The 18,901-nt window shown below is 43.6% G+C and overlaps 2 protein-coding genes across 5 annotated transcripts in view; one reads left to right on the top strand and one right to left on the bottom strand.

Moving 5' to 3' along the window:
• Positions 1–721: 721 nt before the first annotated feature.
• cyldl (cylindromatosis (turban tumor syndrome), like) lies at positions 722–9,027 on the bottom strand. 3 transcript variants are annotated; one of them, XM_080506622.1, is made up of 15 exons: positions 8,949–9,027; positions 7,767–8,232; positions 7,083–7,355; positions 6,675–6,753; positions 6,423–6,598; positions 5,956–6,121; positions 5,409–5,550; positions 4,497–4,607; positions 4,307–4,398; positions 4,166–4,229; positions 3,936–4,068; positions 2,621–2,729; positions 2,388–2,527; positions 1,874–2,087; positions 722–1,796 (listed from the first exon to the last, which is right to left on the bottom strand). In XM_080506622.1, exons 2-15 carry the CDS (start codon positions 8,199–8,201, stop codon positions 1,612–1,614), a joined length of 2,319 nt encoding a protein of 772 aa, XP_080362748.1. In that variant the 5' UTR covers positions 8,202–8,232; positions 8,949–9,027; the 3' UTR covers positions 722–1,611. The 3 variants fall into 3 exon arrangements, with proteins under 3 accessions (XP_080362748.1, XP_080362749.1, XP_080362750.1); XM_080506623.1 differs by having other exon boundaries at positions 2,388–2,506; XM_080506624.1 differs by lacking the exon at positions 4,497–4,607.
• An 818-nt stretch (positions 9,028–9,845) lies between these two features.
• zc3h3 (zinc finger CCCH-type containing 3) overlaps positions 9,846–18,901 on the top strand; it is a 63,970-nt gene continuing 54,914 nt past the window's right edge. For both annotated transcript variants that reach the window (XM_080505656.1, XM_080505655.1), the window contains exons 1-3: positions 9,846–9,909; positions 10,861–12,145; positions 13,007–13,185. In XM_080505656.1, the coding sequence (XP_080361782.1) occupies positions 9,864–9,909; positions 10,861–12,145; positions 13,007–13,185 (1,510 nt within the window). In that variant the 5' untranslated portion in view covers positions 9,846–9,863. The remainder of the gene's footprint in view (positions 9,910–10,860; positions 12,146–13,006; positions 13,186–18,901) is intronic.

Raw genomic sequence — 18,901 nt, 5'->3', positions numbered from 1 at the left:
AGGCGCATCAGATATTAAACCAATTTGTTTTATATTCAAACACAATAATAATAATAATAAAATAATAATAAAATGCATATTTTTAGTACATGGGATTCAGGAAGAAATCAAATTATAAAATGTGGTTATTGAATATTGGGGAATGGATAGGATTAAATTACTTTTATATCCTTCTACGTCTTTTTAGACATGATGAATGAGACGTATGTATGTATGTATGTATGTATGTATGTATGTATGCATGTATGTATGTAAAAGTGCACACAACCGAGGCTGGAGATCTAGGTAATAATTACCAACTAATAAACAAACTGCAAAAAAAAAGGTTTTTTTTTTTTTAAAGACCTGACCTGAAGATAAACTACAATGATACACTACTGCCACCCAATGGACACACAGGGCATTACTTAAATGTGACTGCACGTTTTTAATCATAGCAAAATGTCAGGAAACTGTGTGGAAGACAAAGCTTGTGGATTAACTATACAACAAAGTCTGTTTTCAGATGACATCTATGAACTCAAAGTGTTTGGTCCGGCTTGATGTGGAGTGACAATTGATTCACGAGATAACTGAGAGCCAGAACATTGAGGACCTCAAAGGCAACATTCAAGGAGATGAGAAAGTAAAGTTTGATCAACTCGACTCAGTGAGAACCTCAGATGGTCAGAAACACTCCTGTAATTAATACCATGAGTTTGTTAAACAACAATAAAGTCACAAAGGTCTTGCAGCTTTTATTTGTATTTATATAAGGTTTGAGCTTGAATGCCTTTTGAAAACAAAATTTCTTCATGTGGAAAATAATTCCCCCATTCCACCCATTGCAAGGTTGACTTGGTCTTGTACCCTGATTTTGTCACTTTTGGCCCGGATGTTCTTCCCCTTTTTGTCTCAGTTCACTTTATTAAACCCCATTTGCTGAAACAACTTGGACTGATGGAATTCCTTTTCCTTCATATGTTGAATAGTCAATCAAGCCATGCTTGTTGGATTATTGAGATCTTCACATTGAGGACAAGCTGAATCATTTTGTCTGTGTTGAAGAGCTCAAGGATGTCTTTGGGCTGCTAATCCTGGCAGACCTTATAAAATTGATATTAACACTATTAACAAATGAAAAGAGCAAGAAATACACAGACAGGCACACAGGGGTCTAAAAGTTAATATCTTAATGTGAGAGCAGAAACTGGTCCATGGAGCCACTTCAACCCCTTTGGAAATGACGCACAAAACGGTGAGGTTTTTCAGTCCATTCACAACAAATCTACAGTCCATTAAGAATTTCTGTGCAGTGGATTTCACTAGAAGCCCCACTAAATCATGTCGTTACGGTCTACTAAAGAGATTTTCTTTGGTCATTTTGTCCAACAGAATATCAAAACTACATATCATTTATGTAAAACATCACCCAAAGATTCAGCGGTTGTCATATTTACGTCTACATAGTGCAAAAGTCAAATCAGTGTCGTTCAAGTTATCCAAAATTATAAAAGTGAACACATTTTTGTATAAATTAAATAAGGTTGACAGTTATATCCCAACACCAGACAGATGTACAACTTTTCGAGCGACGGCTGAGGTTCTTCCTCCACGCATTGAATTGTGTGGTCAGCGGTAGAGGCACATGCTGGTGCTCTGATACAGGTACATGTAGGCATCGCAAAAGAGACGCTTGGCCTCGCCCTTCATGTCTCGGGGCACCTGATTGGCCAGCTCGGCAGGTGACATCTCCAGGTACATCCCGACCTCGGGGCAGGCCTTCACCTCTGGGATGTTGTACCCGTCGCTTTCTCCTGGAAAGTGACATGACGGTTAGTGGCTGAAGTACAAGCAGCGACTCTGAAGCCGGACTGAACGAGGGAGCTCCCACCGTGTCTGTCTGCCATGCTGTCAAAGAAGATCCAGTCGCTGCTGTTCGGCCCGTGTTTGACAAACGACACGTAGTGACTCGTCTCGATGCAAAGCACCGCGAAGAGCTTCAGCTTGTCTCTGGTCCGACTGCGGCGGCTGCCGTGAGCGGTGTACTCGGTGGGGATGTTCAGGGCAGCTGGCTTATGGGATCGACGCAGAGGATGGGAGTGCACCTACACACACACACACACACAAATTCAGTTTGCTCATTGCGAATACTATACTAATGATGTACACATTCAACACGTTCTGCTCAAGTTACATCAGTTTGTATTGGGAGGTACTAATAATCTGGATGTTAGAACTTCTTTAAAGAAACAAGACAAAATACAGGAAGCAGCTGAGATAAACTACCAATATGGACCCATCTTAGAGGAATTGCAGGTTCTTTTTTCTAAGGATGTCAATTCGAGCTCCACAACATACACACGGCAACTCTTTTAATATGATATGGAAAATAACTTGTAGTGCACCTTAATAGAGCAATCCCGGCAGAACACTTTGAATCCAGTCGAGCCAAAAAGAGCATCTTTAAAACAGTCGGCGCACTCATCCCGTGCCAGCTCTCCACACAGTATGCACTGCTGAGGGCCTGAAAACACACACAGGCAGACTGAACACTCGTGAACGCCCGTCTCTTGTCTCGGCACTACCTCACCAGTGTAAACTCCCTCCATGTTGCATATGGGTTTGTGTTTGCTGGTACCTTCATTGAGGAGGTCAGTGATGTCCAGCTCCAGAGAGGGAAGGATTTTGTCAAACATCTTGAATTTCTTCCCGAAGCGCGGCATCTGGAGGATGAGGCAGGATGGCACCTGCCCACATGAAAACAGAGAAGCTTAAAGAAAGGAAGTGTCCGACACCACCACCTTTATTATTTTCGTATAAAAAAAAAAAAAAAGAAATAGAAAGAAAGAAGCCCAGGGTGACCTCGTGAAAGCTGAGCAATTCTGAGCCAAAACAAAGGATAAATCTTAACAGCATCATTTTCACGTTGACACAGCCGGCCTTCTTTAAGATGAATCCTCTGAATAGTTTCTTGAATTATGGACTTCTTGTCTCTGTCGGAGGGTATGCTGATGCAATGGAAGCAGCAGGTTTGTGCGAGAATAAGACCGCAGGCTCACAAAGAACGGTGCAGCACAAGAGGCTTGACCCACAGTTGAACCCAGACGCAGAACCGGAAGAGGTGATAACACACCATCATACTAAAACTATCTTTTACCAATTGAAAATGAAGAGCCTCTTCACTACACATAATAGCGTGAAGGACTCGTGACCACTCAACTTGAGGCTAATTAGAAGGCAAGTGTCACACGGCTTCTGTAACTGAAGGTCAGTAAAATTCTGAAAAATCCGGACTTCACCTCAGTCTGCGTGTAGCACAAACTGCCCAGAGACCAGAGAAGCATGTTAATGCTGTGCATTTCTCACCATTCTTAGTGAAATTACACTACGGTGACCAATTCCTCCAGTTACTGTACCTTATTCTTTTTTTAAATACAAATTTAAATCTGTCCACATGTCGCTATTCACATAATGAACAAAAATGCATATTATATATTCCAGGCCTTTAAGGGGTGCTGTGACTCACCAAATCATTTTCCGCAATTGCGTGTCTTCGTCCATCCATAGATCATTGCTGAGCCAGTTTTGATTTAAAATTTCCCCACTTGGAACCCGTTTAAAAAAAAACTATTTCTGGGTTCCTAAAATGCCGTGTGGCTGATTGGCAAAAAATCCCCAATGTGTTTACATGAAATGGCGATTTTGTGTGGACAGAAAATAGGAGTCACCAAAAAAATTCATTACTCCACCATAAAAAAAGTGTGTTTGTAAATAACTGCTTTTTATAGTGTAGTAGCTTTCATTGTAGCTTGAATTTTTAAATTGGTGCTTCTTCTGCCCCCAGCCTGAAGATACTCTACATCCACCCCTGCTGACCAGCTGTACTCTAATCAGTTGACCGACCAAGGGGCATGCTATTCCATCGTAAACAGAGACAATTGGCTGGATCTCACCTCTGCTAACTTGAGCTCTGCGGTGTGGAAGGAATGTTCCAGAAGCTGCTGGACCGTCGGCAGAACCAATCTGTGGTTTTGGTCGAGGAAAATCTGGTAGCAGTAACTCTCCTGTATTTTACCACTGACTGATCTGAAAAGTGAAGTAAAGCAGGGTTTAGAATTCACAGCTGGATAGAATGCACCTAAATTCAATTTTTTTTTTTAAATCAGAGGAGCTGTAAGCTTACAGTTTGAGGAGAGGATCCAGAGCGAGGATCTGTTGCATGATTACAATAAGAAACTCCTCTGGATCTGTGAGGAAAGGAGTGGAATTAGACACTTTCAAGCAAAGACGTCGGCATGTTTAGCATCCCCCAGGTGGAACTGACCCTTCTCGTCGAAGGTAAAAGAGTGACTGCAGCCCAGTTTCTGCAGCTGCTGGCGGAGCTTCATGATGTGGCACCCTTCCACAAAACCCTTGCTGTCGTCGACATGCACAAAAACACAAGTGTGAAAAGAAAACATCTCCGGGGAGGGGGGGGGGATTCACCGGACGTGAGAGGGTACAAGGACACACACCTGCGGAGCGGGTTGACGATGTTATGGAGCAGCATGTTTTGGACCGGGGCGTTTTTAGGAGAAGGTACCTTGAATAACAAGGGGTCCATCACAGGGGAACAAGAAAATAAGCTGGGAAAACAAAGAATCGGTCAATATGTTTAGTTTTCTGCATCATATAAAGCCAATTTGAATTATGCGGTCAGACCTTTTTTTTTTTGGGAGGATCCCATTTGCACTTTATCTTCACCTGGTGGATGTGTACTGTTGTATGAAATACACCCTATCTCGTGTGTGTGTGTGTGTGTGTGTGTGTGTGTGTGTGTGTGTGTGTGTGTGTGTGTGTGTGTGTGTGTGTGTGTGTGTGTGTGTGTGTGTGTGTGTGTGTGTGTGTGTGACATAGAGTTTCTTGACCTGAGGTTTCCAAAAGTAGGTTTGCATATCAGACTGAAGCATTATCTAGAATCCAGAGCAGAACTAAGAAATGGCCTGATGCTTTTGTTGAAAGTTTCTGCTATTTTATTTTGGAAGTTGTTGTGTCCACCAGTGATTACATTTTGGCAAAGAGAGGGGATACACGAGCCAGAGCCCTTCCTATTAATATGCAACAGTGCCAACAAACATACTGCCACATATTTCACTGGCTTTCGGTACATCTTGCACCAAACTTTCATCTTTGCCGAAGCAAGTTACGTTACATGCTTAATCTATGATCTTTTTCAAGTAGCACTGCATCTTTTATTACATTTTGCTTTAAATTTAAGAAATACCTGCAAGTAAGTTAATTTCTTTTCCCAGTTTGTGACACAATTACAAGCTATCAAAGCCCAACGGGCCTCGATTTGATCTCCATGGTTAACTGGAAAGGCTTTAACAAACTGCTGGCTCAGTTCCCACAAAGCACAGAGCTGATTAGAAATTCCTCCTGCTGACCTGAAAAGAGCTGCGTCCATATAACACGAGTTACAATGGCCTTGGATTCCCCTCATTCGTCCAATAAGGACCTCATCAACCCGCTCCGTGCTGATAGGGTCTCCAATCTCCAGATTTCCTGAACTGCTCGCCACGTCATCCTCTGAAGCAAAACATGAAAATAAATGCAACAGGTTACACCAGTGGGATATTAGCTGGCAAAAGCTGCAGTTTTAATATAATGGTATTTTTCATCCAGTTTAGCATATCTGTCGTTTTATACTTTCGGGGAAAACAAATCTAAACATTTATACGGAATTAGCAAGTCCACAAGAGGGTGCAAATAATTACAAAACTATCCGGAAAAGCAGTGGCGTTCAGCACAGGTCCTGGAGGTTCCAAGTCCTTCGCGTCTCTCCTCTTTAACACACTTGAACCGAATGATCATGAAAACATGCAGGACAGTGGTGACTCTACAGACCCAGAGTTCGACATCCCCGCATAAGTATTCCACAATAACGGGGACACATGACCTACTTAAAAGTTGTTTTCTCAATCCTGCACCAACCTCTTTCTTCCAGTTTCGGTATCTTCTCAGCGATGCTGCCAGATGAGCTCTGAAAGCGCGAGTCAGGACGGCAGGAGCTCTGCTTGATGAACAGAGCTCTCTTCATAGGGCATGTGAAATACCGATGTTTTTTAAAGGTGCCGTCACTCGTCCCTTTGTCTTCCTCCTACATTTGGAAACGTGTGAACCAACCAGACCAACAGCGTGATAAACAACAGAACTGAAAACCAAAGTGTGTCTAAACAGCCAGTTTTCAATCCTTGGAAAAGCCATTAGGGTTCCTACAGGTTTCTACAATTTAAATTTTTTTAAGTCTATTTAGAGCAGAGCCACAGGTTGTAGACCTCTGGTCTATACAGAGACTCAAATGGTAAATTTAATATGGCCGTTCACGATACCATATTTCCTCTTCAGTTAAAATTGCCCTCCATATCTTGTAATACTGTGGCCAAATCGATCAGATTTACCAGCTCAAGTCCGACCGAGGATTCCTCTCGACCGGGCAGCTTGCCGATCCAGCGGATGATTCCATACAGATTGCCCGATTCCACAGTCACCTCCACCAGCGAGTTCACGTCCAGACTGCAGTCGGGAGCAGCAGCCACGTCCTCGGGGGCCGTGTTGACTTCCATCCTCTGAGGCTCTACAGTGAAGAATGCATCTCGTTGAGACGTCAGACATGGCGTCAGGATTCATTTAAAAGAAGAAGAGGCTCCGACCTGTAGGCACCTCCCCTTTGGCCACCCTGTCCAGGTGAACTTGGACTAAGCCGCCTCTCTGTCCAGACTCATCTGTATCCTGACGTGACGAAACGAAGAAAAGAAGAAAAAAAAAAAATGCTTGGTCAACTTTATGTCTTCAGAATCTTTTATGGATTTTAATCCAAAACGAACAGTCAGATTGCAAAAGCAAAACTAAGCCCGTGTCTGACCAACAAGAAAATATGAGTAGCACGTTAATTTAGCTTGCTCCAAAGTTCAAAGATGATAGTCTGAGGAAATGTTTTAGTTTTAATAACAAAACAAGAGAACGATGTTTTATAGTAAAGTAAAGAATTTCAAATATTTTCCAGACGAGTTAGAAATGAATGCAAGTTAAGTTGATCTCTTTGTCAATGCTAAACTTACTGTTGAGATCTGCACCACGTGATGTCCAGCCTCCTCCAGAACATTCACTACCATCCCATGCCGACATCCGTCGCTGACAAAGTAAGTGACTCTGTCCCCTGGGTTTAGCTCCTCCGACTCCAGTTGTTGCTCATGCGCCAAGGGTAATGGGGAATCGGGCCCGTCCGTCCGGATTGCAGAAAATGGGACATAGATGTCACAATTTTTATTGCAGGAGAAATATTTCACTGAACCAAACCAACCGTCTGTGTTTCCTTTCCCGTGATCCGCTTCCTGGAAGCAAAGAAGCAGAAAGTAAAATCAATCACAAATAGTCCTGTGGCTCATTCACTCGTTTCTGATTTCTGAATTGCCGATGTACAACAAATGATGCCAAGGTTGCTACACGTGTTATCTTGCTAATGCTTTGATGTTGCCACATACACCCGTGTGTGTGTGTGTGTGTGTGTGTGTGTGTGTGTGTGTGTGTGTGTGTGTGTGTGTGTGTGTGTGTGTGTGTGAATGGGTGGCTTCATATGCAACAAACAAACTGTCAGTCAAACCCATTCAAATTACAGTCTTGTCTATTTTTCTACTTTCAACACTGACAGGTGCCACAACAAAGAGACAAGTGTAATCTTAGTAAACCTACGGTGATAATGTTATGGCGGTTGTAATCACCCATTATTACGGTTAAAGTCTTACCTGCAGTTGAACTCCAAAGTATGCTGCCTTCATTGGATAACTGTGATGGTCTTTCGGTCCAATGTAGCGGATGATGCCTCTCAGCAACTGTCCATCATCCTTCACGGTGACTGAAGTGCCCACAGTGAGTCCTCCTGCGTTTTGGAGCGCGTTTCTCTCGTCGAACCATTTCAGCCTGGCGTCGTCATCCGGTAGAGCCAGCAGCAGACTGGCTTCTTGTTGACTGAGCTCCTTGACGGTGCTCCTGTCTAGATCATAAGTTTTATACAATTTTGGCACATTCATGAAGTGAACTGAACGGATCTTGGAAGGGGGCCGGTTGCCACGGTCAGATCCGACACTTTGATAGGCGTAACAGAGGCAGCCGAGGTTTACATCTCGAGGGGATTCTGGTTTTTTGATTATGATGAAGTACTTGTAGTTTTCTGTTGCCATGTTGATGTGGCCCGGAGATGAAGCCGGGCAGCTGTACAGAGACACAGAAAAGAGGAATATAAGATTAGCATCCCCCTCATACAAAATTCCCCAGATAGTATTCACACAAATGTACTTAAATTCCAGGACATAGTTAGCATACCGGGCCATGAGACGGCGCTGTTGCTTGTTTTCCTCGTGAAAACACAGGAGAACATAGAACAATACTCTAAAATCATTAACAATGGCGATCACACGGACATTCATGGCCAGACGACCAAGTTGGATTGTTATTACAATGACTCTAAGCTATAAATATGAATATATCTTAAGTCACTGCAGAATATGGACTGAAAGTCATGACTCTCTGGAGGCAAATCATTTTAAGCCGCTTTCACAGGCGTGTGCAGATTTGTAGGAAGGTTTGAGCACGTTAAAGCCGTCAAAATGGAGCAGTTTTGGTATAATAACAATAACAACAACAACAACAATAGTAATAATTAGGTAGTGGAAATGCCTTAAAAAATACGGGTGTCCATCAGTATAGTACAGAGTTCACCCAAAATCCTACTCTGTTAAAATGAAGTTCGTATTTGGAGCTGATTATTCAGCTCCAAATAAAACACTAACTGTGATAATCGCCTCAGTTCAATTGGACAAATGTTGAGTCACTTTGACAACTTCTGCGCAAAAAAAACCTATCATAATGTACGACAAACAAAACGCGTAACAAACAAATTAACAAACATGAATGCGTGTTTGCTTTACCTCCACTTTTTAAGCCACTTTGTTGAACTTTTCCTCGCTGTTGTAAACGTCGCCCCTTTCGCTTGTAGCGCAGCTTTAACTTTCACTTCCTCTTTCACTTCGCGGCGGCGTCGTTTGACGTCGCAGTGCCTCTGGGATGGAAAACTACAGCCTCAATACAGGCTTGTTTTTGAAATGGTGACAACTTCACGGTCGTCTCTTTTAAAAAACGTTCATGTTGAGGAATTTTTTCTTTTTTTTCTTTTTCCGTGGATTGTTTGAATGACAGCTGGGAGGCTAAGGGGGATTTAAACCCTCAGCGCGGACTTACAGACTGCAATAACGGTGAATAGAATAGAATAGAATAGAATAGAATAGAACAGAACAGAACGGAACAGAAATGAAATGAAATCCTGTATTAATCCCAGAGATGCCATTTAAACGAGGTCATTCCAAAGAGCACGGATCGATAAATCCGTGCTCTTGTTTTTTTTAAATGTTTTTTACTGTTAATGATTACACATTTTTTACGTTTTTACTGTTTAATAATTGTCTTAAAATGTTATTACACTTTATTCTATTATTACTTTCCTGAAAATCTGCATTTTATCATTTAAACTTTGTTTATGGATATCTGAACTATCACACTTTAACTATTGTACTACGTTAACTCACGTTTATTTGTCATAAATATAATGATGTGACGTGTGCTTTGTACCTCTTGGCCAGGTCACCGTTGTAAAGGAAATATTGATCGCAAAGGTTTTGTTTTGTTTTTTTGTTTGTTTTTTGTTTACTTTCCTGTTTAAATAAAGGTTATCTGCCTGACAGTCCACGCAGAGGATCCACTTGCATTTCACTCACGTTGTGATTGGCTAAATCTTTTACGTCATCTTTCAGCGCCGTAGATTACGACGTTTGGTTCTGGTCGTAAACATGGAGGAGAGGGAAGCTCTGAAGAGTCAAATTGAACTTCTACAAAGTGAGTCTTGTTTTCGCAGACAGCCCGCTGTTACCTGGATTGTCACCGCGGTTCGGTTTACACACTCGGCTGCCGGAAGGCTGTCGGGACCGAGTCTTATACTAATTCGACACACGCGCTCGTCAAACATTACCTTGAACCCAGTTCTGCAAAACTGACGTCGCAACAAAACTGTTAAATACCACTACCTTCTTAGCTTCTGTACGTTTTCTACAAGGTATCTAAATTCTGCCTTATTGTTACTCATTATGATCTAAAAGCAGATTACACGCTTTAGCAATGCCTCCGATTACTGGATATAAGAGAATCAAGTGAAAAATGTATGTTTTTATAAGACAGTACAGTCACAGTATTGTCAATGTAAAAACGTTCCTCTTCCAAAGATTTTAAACGTGAGATCACTTTATAAGCCCCCCACTGACTAGCATAATTTTACACGTTTCTGTTAATATACACCATATTTGAAAACACCTGAAAGTTAACTCTGAAACAAAGTTCTGTTGTGGTCACATCATCACCGCCAGGACCCGATATTCTTTTTAATACATTTAACAAAACACTGGCTGAATGTGATGGTTTTCCACTGGTTATAAATGCACTTGGAACCAATTTGCTGATATAAAACGATGGATAAGCAGCATTATGTTACACAAGTTTACATCCATTTCTCAGTTTCTGTATCCACTGATCTAAGGTGGGTGGGTGAGGCTTCAGCCAATTTACTGTAATCATCTTATGTGCTATCAATGGAAGAGGTCTTGGAATATCTAGTTTATTTTCCCCAACCTTTTAAAAGGCACACATCAACAACACTTGTTCTGATAATCTTCTTTCGACTCTCTCATTTGCTCTAATCCACAAACTTGCTTATGTTGAGAGCAGCACAGCCGTGTGTTTCTTTAATGATCTGTATCAGGATCCCTCGGCTCACTTTTTGTGTTCCATTCCCAGATCTCATCAATGAACACAAAAGTATCCATGGCGACGTACCGTTTGCAGGAACTGTGCCGAGACCATCGGCAAGTTCCACAACAGGACGAGGTCGTGGTCTATCTGCCATCCATCCTCATAGTTCCAGCCGGGGTGCGTATTCCTCTCAGGGTGGCGGAAGCTGGACGAAAAAGTACTCTCTGAAAAATAAGACCCCGCCAGCTGCCGCCGTGGCCGCCGCCTCCACATCTTCTGCTCATGGCCAGCCTGTAAGCCACAGCATCTCACTGCCCAGTCACAGCGGGGTAACCCAGACTACCAGTTCATCTTCAGGGAGTTCTCAGCATCTTAAAGACGGACACACAAAAATGAGAATAACGGGAGCAACAGCGGTTGCAAACAAACCTGTAATTCCTCAGCGTGACCTGCAACACAAACCGGTTGCTGAAGTAGGAGCGTCATCAATAAAAGCCAGTACCTCAACCAGCTTACAGGGCTGCCCCAAAGTTCAGATCAAACCTTCATTTACCATCAAGACCAGCTCCACCAAGCAGAGTTACAGCGTGAGTGCTAAAGTCTCAGCGCCAGCTGCCGCGGCTCGGTTCACAACATCCACGGAGCCGCCTTCCTTTACCTCCTCAACTCAGACCAGTCAAACCCAAGTGTCTACATCCTTTTTGAAGAAGTCCAAGTTCACTTGGGTCAAGAGTCCAAACAAAACAGGAGGGGATTTGATCACAAGCAGAACTGCTTCCGTTCCTTTAGCGTCGGTCGCTAAACCTGCAGGGAGTCCGTCTTTACTTATCCCAAGCAAAAAGACCCCGGCCAAGAAGTCTCTTCGAAAACTCATCCCAGTTTCTGTCTCTCCGAAGTCTTCGAAGTACAAGTGGGTCCGCTCGGCAGGAGCTCAGGCGAAGTCCTCTCGAAGGTCCCCCTCGCCAAAAACCCTGAGTTCTACACAGAGAGCGTGTGAGAAGGGGGACTCGGCCAAAAAAGCTAAAACAGCCACGTCTGCTTCCACAAGACTGAAGAAGGGATACGCAGGCTTGTCTGGCAGTGCGTCGCCGGGAAGTCGTTATCGCTGGAAGGCCGGCGGCGTGGGAGAGTCCGCCGGAGCGGCAGGAGGTTCAACGGGCATCCGGCGCAGATCGTCCTTCCACTGGACGGCAGACAAAAACAGCAAAGTGTTCAGAGGAGGGCTTCTTGTTTCTCCCACCGCACCTCCACGAGCCTCCTATCCGTCGTCTTCTCCCAGCGCGTTCAAGCTGCGCAGCAGAATGAAGATCATCAGGAAGTCCGACAGCAGGTGATCAACCACAAAGTAGACGTGTGTCTAGTTTAGTCTCAATTTATTAAAGGGGTCATATTATGCAAAATACACTTTCTATTGGTTTTCCAACAGTAATATGAGTCCATATACCTGGATTGACGCCCCACAAGTGAAGAAAGTCTGTTTTCTTTCTCCCTGGCTTCTTTCAATTTTTAAAAAGTGTGTCGCTCCAACCAGCCAATCAGAAATCAAACCCTATAGAGTGTCATCGGGGGTTGAGCCAATCCCAATCAAGATAGGCCCTCCCTTTGACTCCTCCCACAATCGGGCAGCTCTGCTCTGGCACATCGCACCACGAGAGGAAGTACTTCCTCCTCTTCCCAAGATGGGCATGTGTGGGTGGAGCCAGTTCAGCTCACACAGACACAGCAGATTCTGAATGCAGCTCCTTTGATCCAATATTCAGATGGATGAAAATGAAGGAAAAGCTGGATTTGGGGCAATAAACTTTGAATACAACATTTGTGGACCAACAAAACCCATGTGGAAATGTTGAAAAGCTGCATAATATGATTCTTTTAAGTCCTCATTTAATGTTACAATCTTTGACCAGAAGATGGCAGCAAAGTATTTTATTTGCTCCTTATGACTTTTGGCTTAGTTTAACTCATTTCATCACTTTTTTTTTTTTAATTGTCTATGATTTTGACTATTTGAACATGACTTCAGTGAAACACTCGAATTTGATTCTGAATGAAAATATGTGTGATGTTCAATATGATATTTACGATGTAGTTTGTTGTCATTTATTTTCAGCATCTTTTCTTTAGACATCATCAGATTAGCATCTATTCGTTTACTGAATGTCCTCTTTTCTTTGTCCTCTGTGCTGTACAGCCACGGTGGCGGAGGCACGGAGAAAGGCAGCGCTCCAGCAGCGGCGAGGCCCAGCCCACGGGCGAGAGTTCACACTGTTCCCAGGAGACCGGCGGGAGCCCGGAGGACGCCCCCCAGGGAGCTGGTGGCTTTTGGGAGGCACAAACTGAGACGGCTGTCTCCCAGCTCGTCGAGGACAAGTAAGCACCACACACTACAGATGAAACACCAAAAAATTGCTCTTCATTTTTTTTTTTTGGTCATCTCTTTATGAACTGTCAAACACATGGTCATAATTTAAAATGGAAATTTTTTTTTTATATAAAATCGGAAAGAGTCTTTATTTTTTAGTCAAGAAGCTGCACACTTCTCAAGCAATGTTTCCCTCAAGCACACTTATTAATATTATTATTATCACTCTATATAAAATGCACACTGTCTGTGTATTTTGCTCTCATTGCTATGGGACAACAATCTTTTCTTTCTCCGAATCTCTTTCAGTAAAAACTATGGGAAAATGTAATCATTCCACTGTTGTACATCGGGTGGCGGTGTTGAATCACTTTGCCACCATTTGACTTGGCTCCAGTTTAAATGGCCTATCAAGAGCTTCAGCCATGGTTGTGTCGACTGTTCCTTCATCTCCTTCTCTGCTGCAGGGTTCAAAGGTTAACACGGCTTGGCCAAACTTTGGTAGATATACCAGCAGCGCATTACCAAAAGTCACTTTTCAGATGCGAGCAGGAATGTTGCCTATGACTCACGAACGGGTAGTTGAAGCAACTTAAACAGTGGTGGTAGGCCGGAGCTGTTTTTTCAAATGTAGAATTCGGCAACAATTAAAAGAAAAGTCAGTCTTGAAGAACAGAATATTGGGGGGGCGGGGGGGGGGACACTTGACAGCAGCAGCTGTTCCAGCTGTGCCCAACAGAGGGAAATGGCTCACACCATGTCCTCCTTGTTGGAGCTCTGAGCCGCCTGCTGTCACTGTCGAGGAGTACAGGCTGGCGATAAGCGGGGGAGGAGGCGGAGGAGGAGGAGGAGGAGGAGGGGAGGAGGGGAGGAGGTTAATTGATTGCCCAATTCAGCCGTGATGGCGAACAAGTGCCGATAGCGGGTAATTTGCAGAGGTGGAGGCAGGCAGCGCTGCCGCTATCAACCCCTGGCACCACTCTCCCTCCAGTAGATAAAAAGGAGCTAATGCATAATTATCCTTTTGCAAATTGGATTGTTTTAACGAACTGTAGAATATAGGCCTAACCTGATGGAAAGCAATCATTGTTTTTACAGCTCTCTCCCCCCCCCTCCTTCCTTCCCTCCCTCCCTCCCTCCCTCCCTCGCTCGCTCCACTTGCCCCTCCAACCCTCCGGTCATTCTCCGTGTACCCTACACGGCTCATGCCCATCTTGGTGCAATCTCCCATACTCAATGGAGTCAGAAGACATTAGAAACTGCCATCACTATTAACATCAGGCGATTTTTCCGTCGCCTCAATCCTCTCTTCTTTTGCTACTCTGACCCAACTTTATGCATTCGCCCATTACGCATTCGTCCCTGTCCCCTTTCCTTCATCTTCCTCCTTCTGAGACAGTTTCTTCTTTGACACACCTGAATCGCTTCCATGCATTTCTAATTAAAGACATGGCATTCCGCATCGGAGTCGCAGGGAAAGGTGGAGCAAGGGGGGAGTATGGAGTGAGGAGGGCCGCTCTTAGCCGTCTGTGCCTCCGATAAGAGCCACTAATAAAGAGCAAATTGAATTACTAATGACGGGAGGCAGAGTCCCTATAGATGAGCCCGTTAAAAACCAACCTTATGACCACTCACACATGCATGATAATACACTCGCAAACAATGTTTCTTAATTTCCTCCTCAATGGCCGCCCCCGTCCACGCTAAGGGCCGACGTTTTTCCGAGGCGCTCGGTTATCTGTGGTTTAATTTAAAGACGGCATAAGCCTAAGTAAGCAGTTAGCACTGTAATGAATCGAAAGAGGTGTGTGTGTGTGTGTGTGTGTGTGTGTGTGTGTGTGTGTGTGTGTGTGTGTGTGTGTGTGTGTGTGTGTGTGTGTGTGTGTGTGTGTGTGTGTGTGTGTGTGTGTGTGTGTGTGTGTGTGTGTGTGTGTGTGTGTGTGTGTGTGTGTGTGTGCACACGTCTATAGATGTGAGCGTGTGTACGCGTGCACCCAGAGGCAGCCATGTAGCCCAGATAATCTAATAAAGCTGATAAATGTCAGGAATGGACAGAACAGGGAGGAAGAGTGCTGAGGTGTGCGGCTTCAGGCCCCATGTGACAGACTTCTGGAGCATTTTAGGTCTCTATCTCACTCCGCTTTCTCTCCATCTCTCATGCAGTCTGGCCCGAGCTGTGGCTGTCCTCACCATTCAGCTAATAAGCCCTCTGATATATATATATAATTTTTTTTTTTTTTTTTTTTTAAGCCTAGTAGACTGCAGGAGGTTTAGGTCTGAACTGTACGGTGAAGTGTAATCACACCAATTCCCTTTAGAAAAAAAGAAAAATTATAATACGCATGGTGAAGTTTAACAGATCAGCATTTTTAAGTAGGATTTTGTTACGTTGAAGTAACTGCATGACAGGAAGTAACTTATAGCGATATTCCATATCAATGGGCGAATTTTGGATTTTGTTATCAGGTGAGCCGAAACTCAGTTCTGCCTCGTGTTTACACCAAATCAAAACTAACTGATGCATGTTGTTCTATCGTCTTCACGTTAGTTGTATCATCAAAATAAAATGGTTTCTCTGGATCGGAGAGAAGTGCATAATTTTATTTGAAAACATAAACTTTAGTCTGGCTTTTTGGAGTGCTTTATAGTTTGTAATCGTATCATTATACCTTCATAACCTCTTTTATTTGTTTCTAACCAAATTAGCCTCGACGCTTATTTCACTTTAATCAACATCTTTGTCAGTTTTCTTGAGTTTTCCTCTTTTCTATCACGTCATCATGGGTTATTTGTGAAGCACTTTGAGAGGCAATCTAGGTGTTTTGCAAATAAAGTTTGATTGCTGTAGAAACAAAACAACTACCAGTCACAATTGTACTAAGATGTTGCTCTTTTTTCGTGTAATTGATTTTTGAGAAAACGTTCACTTCGGGTTTTTTTTTTTTTTACATTTATAGGAGCTTTTTTGAATTGTGCCATTCAATAACAAAAGACTGTGTCCATATTTCCCAGCAGACTTTGTGCTTTGAATGATTATAAATACAGTTTGAACTCTTCACATAGGCTAAATGTGAACTTGTGATCGTAGCACGAGCATCATTCCTCAGGATCTGTGCCAAACGACTTTTTAGGGTGTTATTCGTAGATTTATACGTCGGACCACTGGCCGGTCGCACTTTTCTGTTCCTGGGAGTCAGTCTGTTGACTTGTTTGTGTGTTGTAGTCAGAGGCTCTCTTACAGTTGCAGCACTGCCACCTTTGCTCTCTCAGCATCAGCTTACCAACATGCTGCACCCCCCCCCCCCCCCCAAACCCATTACCACCACAAAAGATTCCTCTTCCCCTGACTTGTACAGGCATCCTGTTACCGTGCCTACAGTGATCCCACTTATTTCTCCCATAAATCATACGTGGTGTTGCTCTGCATGGAGGCCCCCCCCCCCCCCATCACATGGACATTTTCCACTTTCTCCAGTCGCACATCGGCACATGCTCGAGTACGCGTCAAATGCGGGCATAGAGAGGATGCTAATCACTTACAAATGAATAGATAAATAAAAATCTACACAGACTATATCATAAAGGCATGTATGAATGTATTTGTTAATGGGACAACCAAAACAAAGTTACAAAAGCTTTAAATCAGTCTAACCTGTGGGCTCGTGGCTTCGTTTCTCTGTTTGGTTTTTAAACAAATACACTAAATGCACTCACAGCGATACGTGAGGATATAGTTCAAATCAAATCAAACTTTGGTTTGTGTGATATAATGAGATTTGAATGTGTGTGTTGAAGTCTGTGCATTAGTAATATGCCCGGTGTGCGTACGTGTTGAGACGTGTGCCTATCTTCCTGTTCTCACCTCCATCTCAGACGGATCTTCCAGTCGTGGACTTTGCTCTCCTCTCCTGGCAGACGTTTGTCAGTAACCCTGTGTTTTGTCCACAGCAGATTGAGACTGACAGACTCATGCTGGTCGACTTTGCTCTGCTCTGCTTGTACTCAGCTCAACAGCCTTTACCACCTGAAGTATCGCTGTCGTAGCACTTGGTAGTTATAAACATGACATTACAGGAACTGGAGAGGTCTAGGTTAAAAAAAAAAAAAAAAAGATCCTTCAAGTCTTATGTGAAGGCAGCAATATTTCTTCCTTTGCATGGGAGCAAAATCCACAAACCTGCTTGTAGTCAGGCATACATCTCATTATGCACACGGCAAGCATGCCTATCGAAAAGCTGATTTCAACAAGAGCTGTTTTCAGAGGCTTGCGGCGCCTTTGTCACTTGGTGAAATTCCGACTGCTCGTCTATCATTACTCGAAAACATTGGGAATGCACGGAGGTAATCTCATTTATGTACGCTGCACACTGAAGTTAAATTTTCTTTGTAAGAATGTACACACGTACAAATGTATTGTTGCAGAACCACATGACTGCATTATCGAAACACGAGTATCATTACACATTAATATTTACATATTATATATATTTACATATTAGTTAACCTCTTAATGTACTGGCGACTTGTCTCATATGGATGTTGCCTTTCACCCACTGGGAGCTGATTTCCCCGGCCTGGATAAAGCAAATGAAATGATGCATGAATGGATTCAAGGAAAAGTTCTTGCGACTGTTTTCACTGTGGTGGTTGAGACCTTGTATGCCAAACCAAACTTCACATGAAGAAAACGAGTCAACAGGTGCAGGTTGTGAGTCAGCGTGTTATCTTGGGAGTATTACGGTATGTGTGTTTCTGTGCATGTATTGTCACATACGCCGTCTGTCCTTCTTTGACTCCAGCTTGGCACAAAGCACATTTGTTTATTTTTGTTTGTTTATTTACACCGCTCCCTGGTTCACACTGGCTCCAGTTTCTGCCACTTTTCCTTTGCACTGTGGCCACTTGTTCTGTGGTTTCCTATCACTGACTCACTCGCCCACATTTACACACACGCTGGCACACAAGCCCATGCAGACGCTCTCTCTCGGAGAAGCGACACAGTCGCATGGGAGTTCGCACGGACAGACATCATTTGTACGCGCATGCACACATGCATACACACACACACACACACACACACTGGTAGCTCGCAGAGGACTTCCTCGTGTTGCCACGTCTCTCTAGATCTCGTGCATTTGTCCACCGATCTTTCTCAGAAGTTTTTATTGGTCAAATGGTTTTAATAGTTTGTTTGTGTGCGTGCGTGTGTGGATGCGTGGGTACGCTGGTGTGTATGATCCTCCCATCAGCTGCTTTTCTACATGCCGTTCCCCAAATGCCATTCCCCAAGCAGTGCTCCCATAGTATTATCAGTTGGTCCAAACACACTTGCACTGTGTGGACCTGAACCTATGACACACACACACACACACACACACACACACACACACGCACGCACACTCTCTCTCTCTCTCTCTCTCTGAGGCATTCTGCTCATTCCTCCGCACTTTCTCAGGCTCTCCGTGTCAAACAGGTGGAGCACTGTCTTCTATGTCCGTCTTGATCTGTCTGTGGCCTTTTCCTCTTCCTCTCTCTTTCTGTCCATCACCATTTGTCTCGCTCGCTCTCGCTCATGCACACACGCTGGGCCGGGCATGTGCGCCCACACACATACACACACGCAAACAAAAGCACGAATCCAGAGCTTCTGCACTTCTGCATGGGTCTTGAGTTAACTTTTACACATCTCTCTGTATCGCTATCTGTTGGAAAAAATGTTAGATT

This window comes from Blennius ocellaris (assembly GCF_963422515.1).
Source record: "Blennius ocellaris genome assembly, chromosome: 12".
Taxonomy (NCBI): Eukaryota; Metazoa; Chordata; class Actinopteri; order Blenniiformes; family Blenniidae; genus Blennius; species Blennius ocellaris.
This window is presented reverse-complemented; position numbering and strand designations above follow the sequence as displayed.